This window comes from Globicephala melas, chromosome 14 (genome assembly GCF_963455315.2).
Source record: "Globicephala melas chromosome 14, mGloMel1.2, whole genome shotgun sequence".
Taxonomy (NCBI): domain Eukaryota; kingdom Metazoa; phylum Chordata; class Mammalia; order Artiodactyla; family Delphinidae; genus Globicephala; species Globicephala melas.
The window spans coordinates 10,140,642-10,163,005 of record NC_083327.1 but is presented as its reverse complement, the minus strand read 5'-3'; the positions used below and the strand labels follow the sequence as shown (position 1 = coordinate 10,163,005).

The 22,364-nt window shown below is 40.9% G+C and overlaps 1 protein-coding gene and 1 non-coding gene across 6 annotated transcripts in view; one reads left to right on the top strand and one right to left on the bottom strand.

Moving 5' to 3' along the window:
* Positions 1–22,364, top strand: part of SLC17A5 (solute carrier family 17 member 5) — a 59,362-nt gene that overhangs the window by 3,412 nt on the left and 33,586 nt on the right. For 3 of the 5 annotated variants that reach the window (XM_060283395.1, XM_030859314.2, XM_060283394.2), the window contains exons 2-6: positions 9,094–9,290; positions 11,477–11,710; positions 15,111–15,198; positions 16,616–16,702; positions 18,134–18,252. In XM_060283395.1, coding sequence (XP_060139378.1) covers positions 9,094–9,290; positions 11,477–11,710; positions 15,111–15,198; positions 16,616–16,702; positions 18,134–18,252 — 725 coding nt within the window. Of the gene's footprint in view, positions 1–8,043; positions 8,566–8,592; positions 8,912–9,093; positions 9,291–11,476; positions 11,711–15,110; positions 15,199–16,615; positions 16,703–18,133; positions 18,253–22,364 lie in introns of those variants that run through there. The other 2 variants (XM_030859315.3, XM_060283393.2) reach the window with 2 other exon arrangements.
* LOC115854875 (U6 spliceosomal RNA) lies at positions 20,866–20,972 on the bottom strand. The gene has a single exon (XR_004040153.2). It is a non-coding gene; the product is annotated as a U6 spliceosomal RNA (small nuclear RNA).

Here is a 22,364-nt window from a genome sequence, read left to right as displayed (position 1 = left end):
GTGTTACGTTGGAGAAATTCCTGTTTGCAAAATGCTTAATCATTTTTGTTGAATCCTTCACAAATTTGAAAGTTCCCTGCTCCGTCATGAATAAGAGGACGTGGTTTTGTGTTATGCATAGTGCTGCTTTATTGAGAGAGCTAAAATTAAAGTATGTTTCTGTAGTGTTAAGACCAATGCAGGGGACAGGGGTTCAAGCCCTGGTCCGGGAAGATCTCACATGCCGTGGAGCAACTAAGGCCGTGTGCCACAACTACTGAGCCTGCGCTCTAGAGCCTGCGAGCCACAGCTGCTGAGCCCGTGTGCTACAACTACTGCAGCCCGCGTGCCTAGAGCCCGTGCTCCACAACAAAGACAAGCCACCACAATGAGAAGCCTGTGCACTGCAATGAAGAGTAGCCCCCGGTCACCGCAACTCGAGAAAGCCTGTGCACAGCAACAAAGACCCAATGCAGCCAAAAATAAATAAATTTATTTTTTAAAAAAAAAAGAATATGTCTCAGGTTGACAGAACACAACAGAATTCTCAGTAACCTGTCAGTAACCTGACTGGTTTGCTTTTCGAGCATTTGCTTTTACGTAGTCAGGTAGATTTCAGAGATGCACACCAAAGTGATGGGGGACATCCATGTTGCTGCAAATGACATTATTTCATTCTTTTTTATGGCTGAGTAATATTCCATTGTGTATATGTACCACATCTTCTTTATCAATTCCTCTATCGATGGACATTTAGGTTGCTTCCATGTCCTGCCTATTGTAAATAGTGCTACAATGAACACTGGGTGCATATGTCTTTTCTAGTTATGGTTTTCCCCAAATATATGCCCAGGAGTTGGATTGCTGGATCATATGATAGCTCTATTTTTAGTTTTTTAAGGAAACTCCATATGGTTCTCCATAGTGGCTGTACCAGTTTACATTCCTACCTACCAACAGTGTAGGAGGGTTCCCTTTTCTCCACACCCTCTCCAGCATTCATTGTTTGTAGACTTTTTGATGATGGCTATTCTGACTGGTGTGAGGTGATACCTCATTGTAGTTTTGATTTGCATTTCTCTAATAATTAGTGATGTTGAGCATGTTTTCATGTGCTTCTTGGCCATCTGTATGTCTTCTTTGGAGAAATATCTATTTAGATCTTCTGCCCATTTTTTGATTGGGTTGTTTATTTTTTTGATATTGAGCTGCATAAGCTATTTGTATATTTTGGAGATTAATCCCTTGTTGGTTGCTTCGTTTGCAAATATTTTCTCCCATTTTGAGGGTTGTCTTTTCATTTTGTTTATGGTTTCCTTTGCTGTGCAAAATCTTTTAAGTTTCATTAGGTCCCCTTTGTTTTCTTTGTTTTTATTTTCATTACTCTAGGAGGTGGATCAAAAAAGATATTGCTGCGATTTATGTCAAAGAGTGTTCTGCCTATGTTTTCCGCTAAGAGTTTTATTGTGTCCAGCCTTACATCTAGGTCTTTAATCCTTTTTTTTTTTTTTTCAGTATGCGGGCCTCTCACTGTTGTGGCCTCTCCCGTTGCGGAGCACAGGCTCCGGCCGCGCAGGCTCAGTGGCCATGGCTCACGGGCCCAGCCGCTCCGCGGCTTGTGGGATCTTCCCAGACCAGGGCACGAACCCGTGTCCCCTGCATCGGCAGGCGGACTCTCAACCACTGCACCACCAGGGGAGCACTTTAATCCATTTTGAGTTTATTTTTGTGTATGGTGTGAAGGAGTGTTCTAATTTCATTCTTTTACCTGTAGCTGTTCAGTTTTCCCAGCACCACTTATTGAAGAGACTGTCTTTTCTCCATTATATATTCTTGCTTCCTTTGTCATAGATTAGGTGACCATAGGTGTGTGGGTTTATCTCTGGACTTTCTATCCTGTTCCATTGATCTATATTTCTGTTTTTGTGCCAGTACCATACTGTCTTGATTACTATAGCTTTGTAGTATAGTCTGAAGTCAGGGAGCCTGATTCCTTCAGCCTAGAGATTGTCATACTGAGTGAAGTAAGTCAGAGAAAGACAAATATGATATGATATTGCTCATATGTGGAATCTTAAAAAAAGGGGGGGGTACAAATGAACTTATCTACAAAACAGAAATAGAGTCACAGATGTAGAAAACAAACTTATGGTTACAAGGGGTAAGGGGGAGAGGGATAAATTGGAAGATTGAGATTGACATATACACACTACTATATATAAAATAGATAACCAATAAGGACCTACTGTATAGCACAGGGAACTCTGCTTAGTGCTCTGTAATGGCCTATATGGGAAAAGAATCATAAAAAGAATGGATATATGTATATAACAGATTCACATTGCTGTACACCTGAAAATAACACAACATTATTAATCAACTATACTCCAATAAAGATTAAAAGCAAAACAACAAAGTGATGGGGGAAGGGCGGCTCAATACTGGTAAACCACAGGAAGTGTATAGATTCTTCTGCCTAATTTAGGTAGGAGGGAGGAGGGAATTAGGCACACACATAAAAATTCCGTTCCTCACACTTTCCACCAGTTGAAGGTTTACTTTTGTATGAATGAGATGTGTCTTGTATTTGATTAAGTGGATTTTCAACAATCCGTTGCACCAAAATGTGCTCATTCACGTTATGAAAAATCAGTTTTAGGTCTCCTAAGACATTTCTTTGTGTTTAAAGGCAGAACATGGGTCTGGAGGCAGGGTGCCTAATGGCCGATCGTAGTTCTGCTGCCTAACCTAACCTCTCTGTGCCTGCAAATCAGAGAAAATGATACACCTAATTTATAGGGTTATTGTGAGGATTAAATAAGCTAATAGAAAGTGCTTGGAATAGAGTTTGGCATATAGTCAGTGTTAATTATTATCATTATTATCATTATTTTCATCATCATCAGTGAAGACTGGATTTTGCATTCCTCAGAGAAGCTGGCACTGCAGAATAAGGGCCCCATTCTTCATGTCACACTGTTGCAAGTTGTGATTTTCTAGCTTATAATGGTACATCCTCTGCTTTATTTCATTTTTTGTTTTGTTTTTTACCTCTACTATTCTTTTGGTGTGGGAGGCAGATGGTTACATTCAAGGTTCAGTTACATAAGCGTTGTGTTTCACAAACGTAATTTGTGTGTAAATATAGTCTTAAATATAAGGTATGGAGCGCTGGTAGACAGCAACCATGTTACAGAAGGAAGGGAAATGGCCTTGGGTCATGTGATAATCAATGTTAATATTAAAGTAACTGAGTCCATTTTAATGGAATTTGGTGTTTTCTTGTAAATGGGTATTAATTTGGGAGCTAAGAATACATAAGGATTTATCAGGAATGAACAACCCATAAGGCAGGCTAAGACCAGTTAAATGTTACCCTGTTTAAAAGCCAAACTTGTTTTATCCATTTAGATAAGAAATCTTTTTTTTTTTGCGGTACGCGGGCCTCTCACTGCCGTGGCCTCCTCCGTTGCGGAGCACAGGCTCCAGACACGCAGGCTCAGCGGCATGGCTCACGGGCCCAGCCGCCCCGCGGCATGTGGGATCCTCCCGGACCGGGGCACAAACCCGCGTCCCCTGCACCGGCAGGCGGACCCCCAACCACTGCGCCACCAGGGAAGCCCCAGGAAATCTTTTTTAATGCAGTCCCCTGGTCGGGGGGCTCACCAGTCCAGGCCCCCTCCTCTAGAGAAAGTCATCGTCTTTGCATAGGTCAGTGCCCCTGACCGTGGATTTCCGCCTCAGTCTCAGCCCCCCACTGCTCAGTACTTCCTTGCCCCTCAGCCAGGCCTGCTTCTCCCCACTGCCAGACCCTCCCACAATGAAGAAAGGCTGGACATCCTCAGCTTTTCAGCAGGCTTCCCTCACCTCAGGCACCTCCTTGCTGCAGCAGAAACCTGGCCTTCTGGGCACACCACTCCTCCCTGCTGTCTCACGGGGTGATTTTCTGTTATCCTGTAGTAGTTGGTGGGATCAACTCTTCCTTACTCCACATTGATGCTTCCAGACAATCACCCCTCCACTCGCAACGCCATTAGGCTAGGCTCCTTTCCCCTACGTGGTTTTCTCCTCTGCCCACTTCCCAGCACTTCGCTTCAGTCATCATAGGCTTTACCACCTCACACACCTCCATCTTCCACACTCTAATTCCCACCATGATCTTGAGTGACGCCTCATCCAGCACCACGTCCCCTCAACTTCTCAGACTCCTGCGTGTCTGATGACTTCCTCCTCAGTCACCCCTTGGGCCCTGTCATCTCCCATGACTGCTTTAACGACAACCAGAATTCCTTCCTACCTGCCTGTGTAACTGCTCCACTTTGACCACTCTCATTTCATCTGGACCTTCCACCCACTGACCCCCTCATCTTTTTTTTTTTTGTTAATAAATTTATTTATTTATTTTATGGCTGCGTTGGGTCTTCGTTGCTCCATGGGCTTTCTCTAGTTGCAGCGAGTGGGGGCCGCTCCTCGCTGTGGTGTGCAGGCTTCTCACTGCGGTGGCCTCTCTTGTTGCGGAGCACCGGCTCCAGGCGCGCACACAGGCTCAGCAGTTGTGGCGCATGGGCTTAGTTGCTCCGCGGTATGTGGGATCCTTCCAGACCAGGGCTCAAACCCGTGTCCCCTGCATTGACAGGCGGACTCCTAACCACTGCACCACCGGGGAAGCTGCCTGACCCCTCATCTTTTTATGGAAGAGTTCACACATACACAAAAGTAGAGAGAAGATCTGTCTGTTTCATCTGTCGTCAAGAGAACTTCATAGGTAGAATTGTGAAGTTCCATCAGGAAACACCTCTCTGCTTTTAAGCCCCCTAAATATTCGTATGCCACCTCTCCCAGGCACTGCTCTAGGCATTGAAGGTGTACAGCAGTGAACAAAACAGAACAGAAGCTCCTGCCCTCCCTGAGATTTTATATTCCAGTGTGCCTTTTCCTAAACCATTATCCCTCTCCATTTCACTTGCTTCTTGGGTCAGAATCACAGTCCAACACTTTATTTTCTTGCCAGCACTCTAAATTCCCTGCTTTGTCACCACACCATCTCAGTGCCAGCTATCTGCTTACCTGGTGCTTGCCTCTGCGTACAGGCAAGTCGTGCTTCAAGGTCACACGCGAGGGCAGGTTGCGCCCACCAGTTCTGGGTGGGTGTCCACTCGCTCGGCAATTCTGCATGTTTCACTGGGAACTTAACACCCGCTTCAACAGCTTCTTAACTTCTTTTTTCAACTTCTGATTTCTCACAAATGAGAAATCACCTTGATCTGTAACAAATTACCTCAATTCCTAATGTCCAGGAAGAGCAATAATAATAACAACAGTTCACAGTTATGTGAAGGCATATTATGTGCTAAGCACTGTTCTAAGTATTTTACATGTACCCCACCTCAACTAATCTTTATAACCCTAATATAGGCAAAACACTTAGGCTGATATCGAGCACATCGGGCTCAATAACTATTACCTATTGGGTTTTTTTTTAACATCTTTATTGGAGTATAATTGCTTTACAATGGTGTGTTAGTTTCTGCTTCATAACAAAGCGAATCAGTTATACATATACAGATGCCTCCATATCTCTTTCCTCTTGCGTCTCCCTCCCTCCCACCATGCCTATCCCACCCCTCCAGGTGGTCACAAAGCGCCGAGCTGATCTCCCTGTGCTATGCGGCTGCTATCTATCAGCTATCTATTTTACATCAGCTATCTATTTTACATGTGGTAGTGACTATATGTCCATGCCACTCTCTCACTTCGTCCCAGCTTACCCTTCCCCCTCCCTGTGTCCTCAAGTCCATCCTCTACGTCTTTATACCTGTCCTGCCCCTATTCCCTGTTGTTCTTGTTATTAAATTCAGTGCCCAGTGTCCCACTCTGAGTTATGCAGCACCATAGTTCAGCCCCATAAGATCATTTGCTGTTTCCCGCTCCTTCTGGCTTGCTTTCCATACTTCTGTACCTGCCGCTGCCTCTGCTTGCCCTGCTCTCCTTCCTCGAACCTGCTTATTGATGAAGGTTCAGTGCAAGTGTTCTTTCTCCCAGAAGCCTTCCTTGACCATCCCCTACCCCACACACAGCACACTTATGTCACTCTTTTGTCCCGTGTTACACACATATGTGTATCGTAGCCGTTTATCTCGGTGGTATAACTTTTTCCAGGATAAACGGGAAAGGAGCTCACTTTTACTGACTGCCCTTCAGTATTTCATCTAATGCACACACAACCCAGTGAGGTGGGTGGCGGTCACCTCATTTGGGAGCTGAGAAACCTGATAATGAAAACTATTAACTAACTTCCCCAAAGACATACAGCCAGTGAAAATCAGAGCTGAGCTCCGTCACCAGGTCGGCTTCAATCTAAATCAGCCTCTGTTCTTTCAGCTACGCCCATTCCACATTCCTAAGTTTAAACCATGTTTTAGAAGCTGATGTTTGTTTTGATGGGTGCTCCGTTGGTTACGCAAGCATGGTTTTGTTCTGAACTTGATTTCAGTGTGGCGGGCGCCAGATGAATGTTCTGTCCCCTCGTCACGCAAGCACGCTTTTCTTGGACCAATTTCAAACACTGGCCAAATTCACAGGCACATTTTGCGCTGTCACCATACTTTCTTGAAACAAAATCTTTCTGACTGATTTGTAATCGACAATCATTTTTTAAAACTAGTAACCCCTTATTTGTAATGTTCTTAAAATCTCATAGTCATATACTTCGTGACTCCTGTGTTGGCTTTTTCTTTTCTGATTATTGACTCTGTGCCCCCAAAAGTTAACGTTGCCGGGTCCATAACTTCTAGGTCAGATTTCCAAGTAGTATCACTAGGAATTTGAAATCATTTTACTCACCTTTCCTCCACTTCCCAAGCTTCTACCCCTACATGATATTCACACGGTAAGGTATATCATACTCCTAATCAGTTATCGTGTGGGGAGAAACTGATAACATACGGTTAAAATAAGGCAACTCAAATAAGGATAGAATGGAGTGATAACATTACAAGTCAGAGTAGCAAAAAATAAAGTTGTTCAGAGTAAGAGCATCGCTGGTAGCTGTGTCCCTCCCTTTCACTAACCCCCGTGTCCAGTGTGTTGGCAAGGCCTGTGAGTTCTGCCTTTAAAGTTATCTCAAATCCACTCATTTCTCTCCATTGCCTGGGCTTTACTCTACTTTAAGCCACCATCACCTCTTTCCTGGAAACTTCCAATAATCCCTTGAGTGATCTCCCTGAGTCTACATCCCTCACCACCGTTCACACTTCTGCCCCTTTGTCATCTCCACACAGCAACCAGAGAAGCTCTTTAAACCGTAAATCACATCTTGTCACTCCTCTGCTGAAGCGAATAATGAACTTTGTATATAGTACCTTGGCAAAGCAGACAGTACATTAATCTGGATATTTCCTGCTCCAAATTACCCAGAGTAACACATTTTAATTGCCCAAATTTGGAAAGATTATGAGCCCCGCCCCCATCCAGACTTCTCTGTATATTCTCGTCCAACACAGAGCAATGACAGAGAAAATGTGCTCTCCTAGAAAACATGCCTTGCATTCTGCAACTGGCCTTAACTAGACAGCTGCCTTTTTGCCTGGGGCAGAGAGCCAGTGTGTCTAGATTCAGGTAACAGAGGCAGCGTGAATGAAGCTTTAGAAATATAGTTTTCACAGGTCTGGATCGAACTGTGGCAGTGGTGCTATTGTTCTAACGCCAGCTGTACTGAAAAGGGAGGCAAGAATGCCAAATGAAAAGTTGTCTGTTAAAAGATGTCAGTCTTGCACAGAGGAAAAAGTGATAGCAGTTGTTAAGTGTATGAGTGCTTGTAGAAAAGTGAGTTGGATCACAGTATATTAACATACACCTAAATACAGTTGTGCTGTATTCATTAAAGCTTCGATCTGAATCTGTACCAAGACCGTTGTACTCTGAAAAATGTATCCTTGTGTGAGGTTAGGTCAATGAAAACACCAGATTTCCTGAGTAGGGAAAAACAGGCACGTGTGTGTGTGTGTGTGTGTGTGTGTGTGTGTGTGTAATGCTAATGAGTCATTGCCAAATAAAAGCACACATATATTCATATATATGTACTTAACTTTAACTTGTCATTAGTAGATGAAACATGTTCATATCTTTCAACAGATATTTATCAAACACTCAGTGTTGACCAAACTTAAGTTGTAAAAACCTGGATTAGCCACTTCCTCGTTGTCGCTCGGGGTCAGTTCCTGCATTCTCATCCCCCCTCCAGTTCTGCAACTCAGTAAAAGAAGAAAAAAGAGAAAATATGTGCATACGCCTATAGAGTAAAAAACTAGGTCAGACTCCTCCTGTCACATGATCGTCCTTTCATTGGTTCCTCCAACACACTCTGCCTTCCTTTTTTTTTTTTAAATCATTGTGGTACATTCACTAACTGTGCTTTTTACTGTGAGCCCTTTAAGCAAGACCAACTGAGCAACTGTCACAGGGGCTGCAACTGTCATAGATTCTGCAAGTTTGCTTCTGGGCTCTTAAATGCATTTAGTTTAGGAGAGCCTTAAGTATTAATCATGGCTTCTGATTCAAACCCAGCCTCTGAGGATACTTTTCAAGGTAAGAAATTATCAGGAGGGGTTTTCTGCCCTGGCCTTGGCAGTAAATTTTTTTGTGCTGAGATAACGTTTATGATGAGAGGGCTACTGACCCGTAGTCAGTAATGTACGTGCCACGCTGAACGCTCGAGGACTTACTGGCCATGTTTGAGACATGTTTTTCAGAAATAGTGATGCCGTTAAACCCGCTTACATGCTTTTCTCTTCTCTTGCCAGCTGACAGGGATTGGGGGTTTGGTTTTGACTCCGGAATGCAGATTTTTCTGAGCAAAGTTGTTGCCTCCATGTTTTAAGAAACCGTCTTACAGTTCAGGCTCTCATGTGTTAAATCTTTATCAAAACTACAGGTACTGGGAACAAATTCTCTTTGGTACATGTTTTTAGATATGCTTCATCTGAGAATATTCTCAGAAAAACATTCATGGTTTATTCATTTGTGTACATCTAAGAAGTGACCTCTTTAGTGATTTAGACAGTATCATCTAAGTTACTCTTTTAATGAAAGTTTTTCCACCAATCTTTATTTCAGCTCCAGTGTGCTGCTCTACTCGTTACAACCTAGCATTTTTGGCCTTTTTTGGTTTCTTCGTTCTCTATTCATTACGGGTGAATCTGAGTGTGGCGTTAGTGGATATGGTAGATTCCAACACGACTACAGCAGATAATAGAACTGCCAACGAGTGTGCAGAGCATTCCACTCCCATAAAAGTTCTTCACAACCAAACGGTCAGTGCTGTTTTTCAAGCAAATGATCTTAATCCTAAAATACTTCCGAGTAAAAATATTGAAAAATATTGAATGTATTCATCCTACAGAAACACAGACACTTTCTTCATGTAAACTCTGAATCATTTTCTTTTGTGTTTTCCCAGTAACTGGTTAGACAGTTAACTTATAACTGTAGCTGCTGCTGCTGCGCCCTGATCTGTTTGAAAAGCAGTTTTTCAGTTTCCTCCGTAAACATACCGTCCTTGAAGAGAATTTGGAAAAACCTGTCTGGCATATTAGAAAATTAGGTTGTTTTAGATGTTGCTAAATAGTTTTCATGGGACCATTATTTAATAGCTGTACTACTTAAAAGGGTCCTGTTGCAGGAGGATTAAGATAATCTCAACTACAGGATGAAAAATAAGAATGGGTCAGTTTCAAAAAAAAAAATCTATACATGCCTCACCTAAGCTGCTGATGTTGTTTCGCCTCCCTCATATTATACTGGAATTGATAAGTGCATGTTCAGAATTGAGTTTTACACACTTTCAACATTTTCTTTTGTCTCACGTGGGGAGACAATACAGGCAGGAAAGGCTGGTGTCCTTTTTTTGTGTGTGTGGCCACACTGTGCGACATGTGGGATTTTAGTCCCCCGACCAGGGATTGAACCTGCACCCCCGGCAGTGGAAGCGCACAGTCTTAACCACTGGACCGCCAGGGAAGTCCCAGGTGTCCTTTTTGGTGGGGGGGACGTGGGCCTCTCACTGTTGTGGCCTCTCCCGTTGCGGAGCACAGGCTCCGGATGCCAGGCTCAGCGGCCATGGCTCACGGGCCCAGCCGCTCCGCGGCATGTGGGATCTTCCCGGACCAGGGCACGAACCTGCGTCCCCCACATCGGCAGGTGGACTCGCAACTACTGCGCCACCAGGCAAGCCCCTGTCCTTTTTTATAAGTGTATTTTCATCCATCTTCAGTGCTCACAAAGGAGCCAAATCCCACGTGGGTGAGTCTCTCCTGCCATTTACAGACAAGATCACTCAAACAGGGAAGAGGGTTTCTGCCCAAACAAGCACATGTACAAAATAATGACTTATCAAAAATCTTTACATTGGACTTCAATAATGTTGCCGAATATGTATTTGGGTACACATCACCCACTTTCCCCACCTCAGCCTGTAATTGCTGGACACTCCATGAAGCCCTGGAATTCCACAGAGAAGCTGCAGATTGGTACTCTAAACAAGGATAATTAGGGCTTTGCTTTGTGTCTTTACTTTCGATAAGTACTTTTCATGATCCACCTACTTATTTGCCCTACATCGACAGTAAAAAGAAATCCTGAATGGTTCTTAACATGTGGGTAGGTTACAGGGCTATGTGTGCTGAAGATGTCAGTCACCAGATCTTCATTTTCACCTTACTGTGTACTGCTACTAATTAAAAGACATTTCCTACTCACGTGAAGTTTCTGGCTTGGTTTAAATTCTTGCTCTTTTGTATAGCTCTATGTCCTTGTTGAAGTGCTTGGTCTGAAATGGTCTATTAATTAATGGTCTCTTAATTATCTATACTTTTGCATACTAGTAGCCAACATTAAGTGACTATTTAGTGTGTGTCAGGCCTTATTTTATGGGCCTTTTTCATTTAATCTTCCCAGATCACAAATCCAGTAAGTAACAGAGCTGGGCTTGAACCCAGGCCGGGCTCCAAAGCCTAGCCTGGCCACTGCAGTATCCTGTTCGTAGCTTTCTGGATTAAACCTCTGCCTTTTTTTGAGCCTTCTTTGTCATGGTCATTACAAAATATCTACAATTCATCCCATAGTCTAGTTTCATAAAATAGCAAGCCTTCCTGAACATTATGACTTTCAATGATTTTCGATTCACTTCTAGAATCTGCATGTCTGTATCACGGTGACTCACCTACCCAGTAGAAAGTCTGTATGTTCTTCAGTCTACAACAGTGGTTCTGGGGAGTTTCCTGGCAGTCCAGTGGGTAGGACTCGGCGCTTTCACTGCTGTGGCCCAGGTTCAACCCCTGGTCGGGGAACTAAGATCCCACAAGCCTCACGGCCAAAAAAACAAACAAACAAAAAACAGTGGTTCAAAATTACATTTATATGTACTCACATGCCAGTAAGAGAAAGGAGCCGTTTCATCAAGGTCTTAAAAGGCTGTTCTTTTTCCTCCTACTCTTTACAGGGTAAAAAGTACCGATGGGATGCAGAAACTCAAGGATGGATTCTCGGGTCTTTTTTTTATGGCTACATCATCACGCAGATTCCTGCAGGATATGTTGCCAGCAGAAGTGGGGGGAAACTGCTGCTGGGATTTGGGGTCCTTGGCACCTCTGTCTTCACGCTGTTCACTCCCCTCGCTGCAGATTTCGGAGTTGGAGCCCTCATTGCACTCAGGGCCCTAGAAGGACTAGGAGAGGTAATTTTTTTTCTCTTTTGTTATTCTTCTTACCCTATATCACTTTCTTGTCTCCTTAAAGATATCATTCTTGGGCTTCCCTGGTGGCGCAGTGGTTGAGAGTCAGCCTGCCGATGCAGGGGACATGGGTTCTTGCCCCGGGCCGGGAAGATCCCACATGCCGCGGAGCGGCTGGACCGGTGAGCCATGGCTGCTGAGCCTGCGCGTCCAGAGCCTGTGCTGCGCGACGGGAGAGGCCACAACAGTGAGAGGCCCGCGTAAAGCAAAAAAAAAAAAAAAAAGATATCATTCTACCATAGAAAAATGATTCATTTCATTGGCATATAGAAAGACATTGAATGCTAGAGCTGAACACATTTTACATGTATAACAACAGTTAATAAAATTTCTTAAATTTTCAAAAATTATAAAAAAGAAAAACGGATAGTAATAATTTGTTTCTTATTTAGGCAAAAAGAAGCAAAAAGACAAGGTTAATACGGTCATAATAGTAGCTGATAATTATTGATCACTACCTACGAGCCAAGTACTAATCCAAGCACCCCACATGTAATTAGTTATGTTTAACGGGCTTCCCTGGTGGACAGTGGTTGAGAGTCCGCCTGCCGATGCAGTGGACACAGGTTCGTGCCCCAGTCCGGGAAGATCCCACATGCCGTGGAGCGGCTGGGCCCGTGAGCCATGGCCTCTGAGCCTGCGTGTCCGGAGCCTGTGCTCCGTAATGGGAGAGGCCACAACAGTGAGAGGCCCGCGTACCGCAAAAAAAAAAAAAAAAAAAAAAAAAAAAAAGATATCATTCTTTGATATGAATATGAACCAGAAAAAATGACACTGGAAGATAATAGGGATTTATTTTTTAGTTAGAAACTGATTGACTATGAAATAACATGAGTAGATTTCACTTGTGGTCAGTGAGGTCTTGAGTGGGGGCACTCCAAAATTAGAAGCTTTACTCAAAGACTAGAGAAAACATTTTCTAGGGAAATACTTCATAGCTTCCCCTACTCCCTTCTACTGAGGAGATAAGAAACCACTATTAAAACCATGAGGACAGACCATCCTACTTCTTGAACTTTTGCCACTGTTTACCTCTGCTCCATCATTGATTGCCCAGGTCTAAAACATATTTTACCCAATAGACTATCAAATTGCCTTGTTTTCCTTTAAATTTGTTGTTTTTCATAGAACTTCTTCTTTATCATTTGTTCTTTCTTCTGGTGATCAAACTTAGAGACAAATAATTTATCGTTTTATGTAGCTATCTTTTTTTTAGTCCTGTGATTCTTCTGGCCTTTCTGCTGCTTTTAAAATTGTTATTATTAATTTTTATCTTTTTTTTCCTCTCCTCCTAAGATTTTGATCATTTTTTAATTATTTTAAAAATTTAATTTCTTATTTTTTTTCCTTTCCACTTCTCTTTTGCATTTCGTCATGTGTACCTCCACCTTTAAATAATGATCTCGTTTCATTTCTAACTTTGAACTTCTCAAGGCATAGGTTTATTTCGCTCTCTCTTAACATTTCTTTAACCAAGCCAAGATAGTGGCCTCTGGGTTTAGTGTACAGCTTAAAGGTTATTTTGTATCATGCTGTGTAGGAAAAACACTGACTGGAGTAGTAAAATCAGAGTTTGAATAATAACTCCACTGTATCTAACGCTGGAACCATAGGTTTTAATATAAATATTATACAAATACAATATATAATATAAATCAAATATTTTAAATACGTGCCCCATCCTCAGTCACAGCTCAGATGTGATAATAACTGCTAAAAAACTTTGGAAATTGCCAAGTGCTTTTTAAATGTAAGCTTTGGTCACTCATCTGGACATTCTTATTTTGTCCTTATCAAATAGGGGTATACCAAATAAACCCTTCTTGACTACAAAATAAAATTACCCCCCCACTAACAGGTTCCTTTTCTCCTTATCTAAGTAAAATATATACAGGTCCCTTTTCTCCTTATCTAAGTAAAAAACTAAACCCTCCTTGACTACAACATAAAATTACCCCCCTACTAACAGGTTCCTTTTCTCCTCATCTAAGTAAAATATATGTTTTACAGATAAACTGAAGTTCTAAGAGGTTAACTGATCTTTCTGAGGCTACACAGCTAGTGAATGGCCAAGGAGAGCTGTGAATCGACTGCTGCAAATCTACCAGAATCTATTCCTTCCTGTTCCCTTGTAGCATCTCCTCCTCTCCCAAGCCTCTGTGAGCCTCCCTGCCTTCACTGTCTTGTTGCTTCTCCATTACCAGTAATTAGTATTTTTTAAAATTGAGGTATAGTAGATGTCCAATATTATATAAATTTCAGGTGTATAACAATTCCAAATTTTTATGTATTATACTCCATTTATAGTTATTATAAAACATTGGTTATATATTCCCTGTGCTGTATAATATATCATTTTAGCTTATTTATTTTATACATAGTAGTTTGCACCTCTTAATCTCCCACTCCTATCTTGCCCCTCCCCTAATTGGCATTTACTAGGCTAATTATCACCAGAAAAGAAAAAAATACTGGTAAACACTCTAATTGAGTGTTTTTTGGTAGTACCATTTTTTGGTAGGACTATTTTTCCTGTTGAGTAAGGTGAATCTGAATTTTCTTCTAGTATCCCACAGTATTAGCTCAGTATTTTTAAAAGTTACGTATTGATAACATTCCCATTGCATTCAGGCCATAAATAAAGTAAATGAGGGTTTCCCTGGTGGCACAGTGGTTAAGAATCCGCCTGTCAATGCAGGGGACACGGGTTCAAGCCCCCATCTGGGAAGATCCCACATGCTGTGGAGCAGCTAAGCCCGTGTGCCACAACTAATGAGCCTGCGCTCTACAGCCTGTGCTCTAGAGCCCACAAGCCACAACTACTGGGCCTGCATGCCACAACTACTGAAGCCCGCGCGCCTAGAGTCCGAGCTCCGCAACAAGAGAAGCCACGCAATAAGAAGCCTGTGCACCACAACGAAAGAGTAGCCCCTGCTTGTCACAACTAGAGAAAGCCCTTGCACAGCAATGAAGATCCAACACAGCCAAAAATAAATAAATAAATAAATTTATTAAAAATAATAATAATAAAGTAAATGAGTAAAATTCACCGTGGGAGGGTACCTTTATATCCTCATTCAGTACATTCTTTTACATTTTTTGTAACCCTTGCCTTGCAGTCCTCAAATCAGTTGACAGAGTCCACAAGTCTTTGTTCAGATTTTGAAAGTACTTCATTATGAGGTATTTGCACTCAGCACTGTAAAGACATCTCACTCCATGAAACCTGATTCCAGCGTGAGTCTTATCCAGAAGCTTCTCTTGCAACAAAATACTCAACTGAATTTAAAACATGAACAAAACTACCTTGCATTTCGTCAGAAATATCTTTTTCCCTTCCCAGGGTGTCACATTTCCCGCCATGCATGCCATGTGGTCTTCGTGGGCTCCTCCTCTTGAAAGAAGCAAGCTTCTCAGCATTTCATATGCAGGTGAGATAACTGTTCTCGTGAAGGTTTTCGCTACAATGTGTTATCTGTATATCAACCTTGGGGGAAGGGCGCAAAGCAGAATCATGCAATGTCAGGTGCTTTCTTTGGGGAAAACTTAAGTTGCAGGGGTATAACTTTATTCTTAATGTTCTTTGGCTCACCAGCATATAGCAAAGTGGCTTCATTGACTACTGTCATTTTCTCCGTCTGCCATGATTTATTTCAAAACATGTTGCCTTTTCAGATGTTGATATAGAGAATGCTTTAACAAAACAAAGCCAAAAAAAAAAAGCTGGAAAATTGAACACTTTTGTCCTTAAATTGTGATTTGATTTGATCATCTGATAAGCTGGTCATGACTTTCAACCCCTCCCTTCAGACACCTTGTTTTCTATGCATTTATTTGCTATCATTTGGTCTATAGGTAAGATAGCATGAGCTTTATATGTGAATTATAATTTTTCCAGCTCACACACTGAATGAAAACTTTTTATTTATTTTTTTGACACATAGTGCCTGGCATGGAGCAGATATTCAGTAACTATTCAACCCGGTTTTCTAGGCTTCCTATTCCTTGCCTTCACCCAATTGAAGTTCCCAAACCCACTTTCTGCTTTCCTACTTCCATTCATTTGCTCACCCTGTTACACCTGCCTCTATATCTTCTCTCTTATGGGACCAGATCTTGCCCATCTTTTCAAAGTCCCACTGCTGCTTCTTACATCTTTTCCTGATCTCTAGAGGTCAGAGGTAATCTGTCCTACATTTGAACTTCCATATTGCTCTGTGACACTCAACACTTTCTAACGTGTAATAATTATTTGTTTATATTTACTTCCTATATAAGACTAAAATTTGAGACCAGAAACAATGTCTGCTTATTTTAGCTCCCACTGTACCTTCTAAGATGTCTTCCGTTTGGTGGTTAAAATGAATTTTATCACTTATTTATCCGAAACAATTGTGTGTAATATATTTGGGGCAAATTAGATTACCAAAAGCTTCGTTCTTTTTTCTCTAGGTGTGCTGCAGTAGGCTATGTTTAGAGACCATCTCTGAGCCTTTCCCCAAACACTTGGCTTTCTAACACATTTACTAGTAATGTGGCATTTACTAGCTCATATTATAATAGGTCTTCTATTGATTGATGCCTTCTAATTCATCAGTAGCTACATAATTGTAACTAATATAACTACATATTAATGTATACATTTTACATATTGTGGGTTTTCTAGTAAATGATCCCTTAAGAGAATGGGTTGTTTATATTTACATGTGACTAACTCAACTCCTATAGGATTTGAATCACTCTTTCTTTTCTCTATTGTCTGTTATCCGTCTTCTTTAGGCTGTAGACCTGTGTCCCTTCTTTGTTCATTTTTCTCCGAAGTTTACAAAGTCTCTGTTGTTATTCTAGGAGCACAGCTTGGGACAGTAGTTTCTCTTCCTCTTTCTGGTATAGTTTGCTTCTATATGAATTGGACTTACGTCTTCTACCTCTTTGGTAAGTTTATTCAAAAATGTAACCTAAATTATAATGTGATAGATCCAAAATGTAATAGTGATCTAATAATTGGTTAAAATATGTATATTCCAATTCACTGAAGTACCCATCTCCTAGACCACAAAGCTCTGAAACATTTACTGACAACCTGTTTTTCAAGTTTATGTGGTTAAAATGATCCAGCTGAGTTGTGACCTGATGTTAATTTTGGAATATTTGTTCAATAGAAACTGCTGTTGAATCCAGGACATAAATGCTGTACTTACTATAAAAACTGCTGTGTTGTTTATTATAAAAGATGTATATTTTGAAAATATTTCTTCTCAAACAAAGTAGGATGCTCTCACTTGGTAGTTTTAATCTTTTTTGTTTCTTTGTTTAGTCCCAGGGCCTTTCATTTCTCAATCTCAATAGCAGGACGATACACATATTTAATAAATTAGATTGCCATGTAAACATTTATGCAGGAAATATAGCTGCAATCAAAACAAAAAACATCAATAAACAAAAGCAGATACCTGTGGAAATAATAGATTGTAAACTTTTATTTTTTAAAAGATTTGTCTGGTAGGCCCTGATAGGCAGAGTCATGTGGTTAAAAGTTGTTCTCTTCAGGTGCAAACTTCCCATTAAAAATAAATAAGTCATGGGGATGTAATGTACAGCACAGTGATATTGTGGTACATACTTTTTTCTTTTTTTTTTTTTGGCTGCATTGGGTCTTCGTTGCTGTAGTGGGCTTTCTCTAGTTGCGGCGAATGAGGGCTACTCTTCGTTGCGGTGCACGGGCTTTTCCTTGCAGTGGCTTCTCTTGTTGTGGAGCACGGGCTCTAGGCGCACAGGTTTCAGTAGTTGTGGCTCGTGGGCTCTAGAGCGCAGGCTCAGTAGTTGTGGCACACGGGCTTAGTTGTTCCACGGCATGTGGGATCTTCCCGGACCAGGGATCAAACCCATGTCCCCTGTATTGGCAGGCGGATTCTTAATCATGGCACCGCCAGGGAAGTCCCTGTGGTACATACTTGAAAGTTGCCAAGAGAATAAATCCTAAAAGTTCTCATCACAAGAAAAAAAAATGTTTGTAATTTTGTATGGTGATAGATGGTAGCCAGACATATTGTGGTGATTATTTCGCAGTGTATATAAATATCAAATCATTTTGTTGTCCACTTGAAACTAATGTAATGTTATATGTCAGTTATACTGCAATTTTTTAAAAAAGTTTTTCCTCTTAAAAATTTATAGGAGAAAAAAAAAAAATTTATAGGAGATAATACAAATAGCAGTTATCCCATTAAAGAATTATGAGAAGAACTTGAAAACAAAGCTGAAACCAATTTTTCATTAAGTTTATAATTACATAATTTTTTCAAGACAGAAAAATTGCCGTTGGTGCATACTAATTTCATTTACCTCTTATTTTTCTATTTTAAGGTATAGTTGGAATCATTTGGTTTATTTTGTGGATCTGGTTAGTTAGTGATACACCAGAAACTCACAAGACAATCTCCCCCTATGAAAAGGAATACATTCTTTCATCATTAAGAAATCAGGTAAGGACTTTGGCACATTTTAAAAATAATTTCAGAATCTTTTTTTTCTTCAGAATTAAGATACCAGTTTTTTTAATAGATATTTCTGTTGTGCACACTCTAGGCAAAGTAGAGCAGGCGAATTAAATAAATCTACAAAGTACTGTTTTGTCCAAGAAATGTCAATTCTTTCTAGTTTAAATCTATGAAATTTAAAATCTAGAAATTTATTTAAATCTAGTTTAAATCTATGAAAAATTCTTTTCTAAGTCATTTTAAACCTTCTAGAGTAATGATCATCAAGTGAGCCTCCTTTGTCTTCTTAATTAGTAGAAAATAAGATGTGTTATTTACAAAAGGAATCTTATAGCTATACCCTAAATGCTAGTTGTTAGAAAACTAGTGTGTTTTTATCTGTATTTTAGAGTGTGATTTAACAAGGACAGCACATTTATTGTAATATATAATAATATAATATGATATACACCTGTCTGCTCCTCTAGGGTAGCCATTCAGGAAAAATTTATACTTAAGTAAGATTTGTTTCACTTAATTGAGCACAATAGCAAGTCAGAAATAAAAGTCTATCATAATTTAATAGTCTATCATAATTTAATTTATGATAAATTATGTATCATAATTTAATACATAATTTATCATAAATTCTCAAGCCACGGGGACAAAATATTTGCCTTTTGGTGGGAATAAAAGAAGAACATGAAAACATTAGGAAAATTAAAATATATACAGTCTTTTCTTTAGCATTGTTAATGGCTTCATAGTCACTTTATTTGTTTAAGAACATAAAATATTTCATGTAAGACTTTTCTTGCCCACTGAGTTATTATTACTGATATTTTCAATTTTTATATATAGTAAACCAGACAGTACTTAAACATTTACTCACTCACATTTCCTTTTTTTTTTTGGCTGCATTGGGTCTTTGTTGCTGCTCACAGGCTTTCTCTAGTTGCAGCGAGTGGGGGCTACTCTTTGTTGTGGTGCACAGGCTTCCCATTGCGGTGGCTTCTCTTGCTGCGGAGCACGGGCTCTAGGCGCACGGGCTCCGTAGTTGTGGCTCACGGGCTTAGTTGCTCCGCAGCATGTGGGATCTTCCTGGACCAGGGCTCAAACCCATGTGCCCTGCATTGGCAGGCGGATTCTTAACCACTGTGCCACCAAGGAAGTCCCGCATTTCTTTTTAAGTTTTACAATTTGCTACAAAGATCTCTATAAACTGCTGAATTTTAAGAAATATGGCATCGCTTGGTCTTTGCCAAAGGTTGACAAAAATCTGGAAGAAATCACCAGTGTAATAAAGAAAATGACTTTGAGATCTCAGTGTTCTCTGAGATGTTAATCAAATGAATCACCCACTTTTTCTCACTAAGGAACAGATTAAAAGACTTAAATGCATTGTAAATGGGTCTTGCCACGTAAAACTTGATATATCTTATATATACAATGGAATATTACTTGGCCATAAAAAAGAATAAAATTTTGTCATTTACAGCAACATGGATGGACCTGGAGGGTATTATGCTTAGTGAAATAAGTCAGACAGAGAAAGACAAATACTATGTCTTTTTATTTATATGTGGAATCTAAAAAATAAAACAAATGAACAAATATTAAACAGAAACAGGCTCATAGATACAGAGAACAAACTAGTGCTTACCAGAGGGAGAGGGGTCGGGGCAGAGGCAAGATAGGTGAAGGGGATTAAGAGGTACAAACTATCAGCTAAAATAAGTAAGTTACAAGGATGTAATGCACAGCACAGGAATGTAGTCAACATTTTATAATAACTTTGTATGGAGCATAAGCTATAAATATACTGAATTACTCTTTTGTACACCTGAAACTAATATAATATTGTAAGTCAACTATACTTCAATTTTTTAAAAAACTTGATATGTTTTCTCACATTTTTTCAGCATTGATGATTAATTTGCTTCTTCTAAAACTTCATTTTTATCATTCTTTTTGTGGACTTATGAAACCTTTTAGTTTATTTAGTTTTTTTTAAAGCTAGCTTAATATATGCCTAAATCTGTCCATTATCCAAACCTAAGGTTAATTTGTTTTTCCATATGCTTCAGAAATTGGAATAGTCAGAAGCAAGAGGAATTAGGGGAATTAGGTTTCATAGAACTCCAAACTGCATTCTTAAACCAGATGACACTGTAGTTGAAAATGTCATAAAATACTGTGTTACATGAAGCTCCACTTTTAAATCTTGGATCCAAGAAATGTTCGGCATCTGCTGTACTTCATTCATTCCTTAAACTTCCTTGAAAGCTTACTGTGTTCTAGGTTCTTTGTCAGGTACTGAGGACTAAAAAATTAATCAAAGAGAGGGAGTGAACAAGACATGGTTCCTGTGGGACCTGTGATCTCCAGAGGGAGACAGACATGGATGAACAGAATTTCAATATAATACAGGCTGAACAGTGCTGTGCTACAGGTTACACAGTACATCTTTGGTACAGAGAAGGCAGGGGTCTTCAGCCAGCCTAGGAACAGATAGGAAAAGTTCTGGTGTTGATGGTCTCTGGCCAAAGACTGTCAGCAACATACCTGTAGTTGAACAAAGGGGTTTCTTTCTTTCTTCCTTTTTTTTTTTTTTTCTTTTTAAGTGTGGAACGCTTCGTGAATTTGCCTGTCATCCTTGTGCAGGGGCCGTGCTAATCTTCTCTGTATTGTTCCAGTTTTAGTACATGTGCTGCCAGTGTGAACACGGCGTTTCTTGTTTTGCTACAGTGAAGAAGAAAGCACACCATGAGGAACCACAGGGCATCCCAGCGAGAGAGCAGAGGGCAGCTTGTTATAGCTTAGACTTGTGTTAGGAAGCAGTAGTGACTCACATTAGCCGGGAGAGGAAGGTTTTGCACCTTTGTGTGGTTCATACCTTCTTGTTTTGTTGTTGTTGTTGTTGTTTTGTTTTTGGGGGGTGGTTTTTTTTTTTTTGACCACACTGAGCGGCATGCTGGATCTTAGTTCCCTGACCACGGATCGAAACTATGCCCCCTGCATTGGGAGCCCAGAGTCTTAACCACTGGACCTCCAGGGAAGTCCTCATAGATTTTGTTTTTGTCTGTGCTCAGAGGTGATTAAGGAGTGGCCTATTTGTCTCATTCCATCATTCTCTTTTTTTTTTTGCGGTACGCGGGCCTCTCACTGTTGTGGCCTCTCCTGTTGCGAGCACAGGCTCCGGATGCGCAGGCTCAGCAGCCATGGCTCACGGGCCCAGCCGCTCCGTGGCATGTGGGATCTTCCCGGACCGGGGCACAAACCCGTGTGCCCTGCATCGGCAGGCGGACTCGCAACCACTGCGCCACCAGGGAAGCCCCATCGTTCTTATAGAGTGACTTTGTTCACAGTCAATGGAGCACACTGTGGCCCAGTTGTTAGAAGCAGGCCAGCTCAGGTGACAGCAGCCAGAGGCTGCTTGTTTCTTTCTTACTGGTAAAGGCTGTATCTGCACAATCTTGAAAGAGAAGTTGGAGTTAACCAGGCAAATTGGGAGAGTGAGAGATGTGCGGGCATCCCAGGCCAAGGATGTGGTATAAGCAGAGACAGAGGAGAGAGAGTCGTACCTGCCAGGATAGTGCCAGGAGTCAGCTATTGCTGCAGGTAAAAGGCAAAGGCAGATAGTGGCAGGAGATTGTAGGGCGTGGGCAGAAGCCTGATCATGGAGCGTCCGGTACACCCCGCTGAAGAGCTTAGACTTTATCCTTTAGGCACTGCGATGCCATGAACTGTTTGTAAGCTTGAGGTGACAGAGTGAAGTTTGAGTTTTATAAAGCTTACGCTAACAGCTGTGTGGAGAGAAGGTCTGAGCCAGACAAGCAGGGGCTCCAGTTATAATGCTCTCTCAGTTATCCAGCTAAGAAAAGCCTGTACTTATAGGCAGAAATGTGATTTCATTCTTGCAATAAGTAGATTCTACATTTATGACAGCATGGATAGTTCTAATTCTGATTCAGAAATGTTACAAGAGCGGAATAAAATCTTCAAGGCACTCTGCAGGTAAACTCAGAAGGCCAGCTCATGACTAGCTCATGGATAGACTGCCTATAGTAAGTAACTAGTGAGTGTTTTAAGATCATCAACTACTGCTCTGTGTTGAA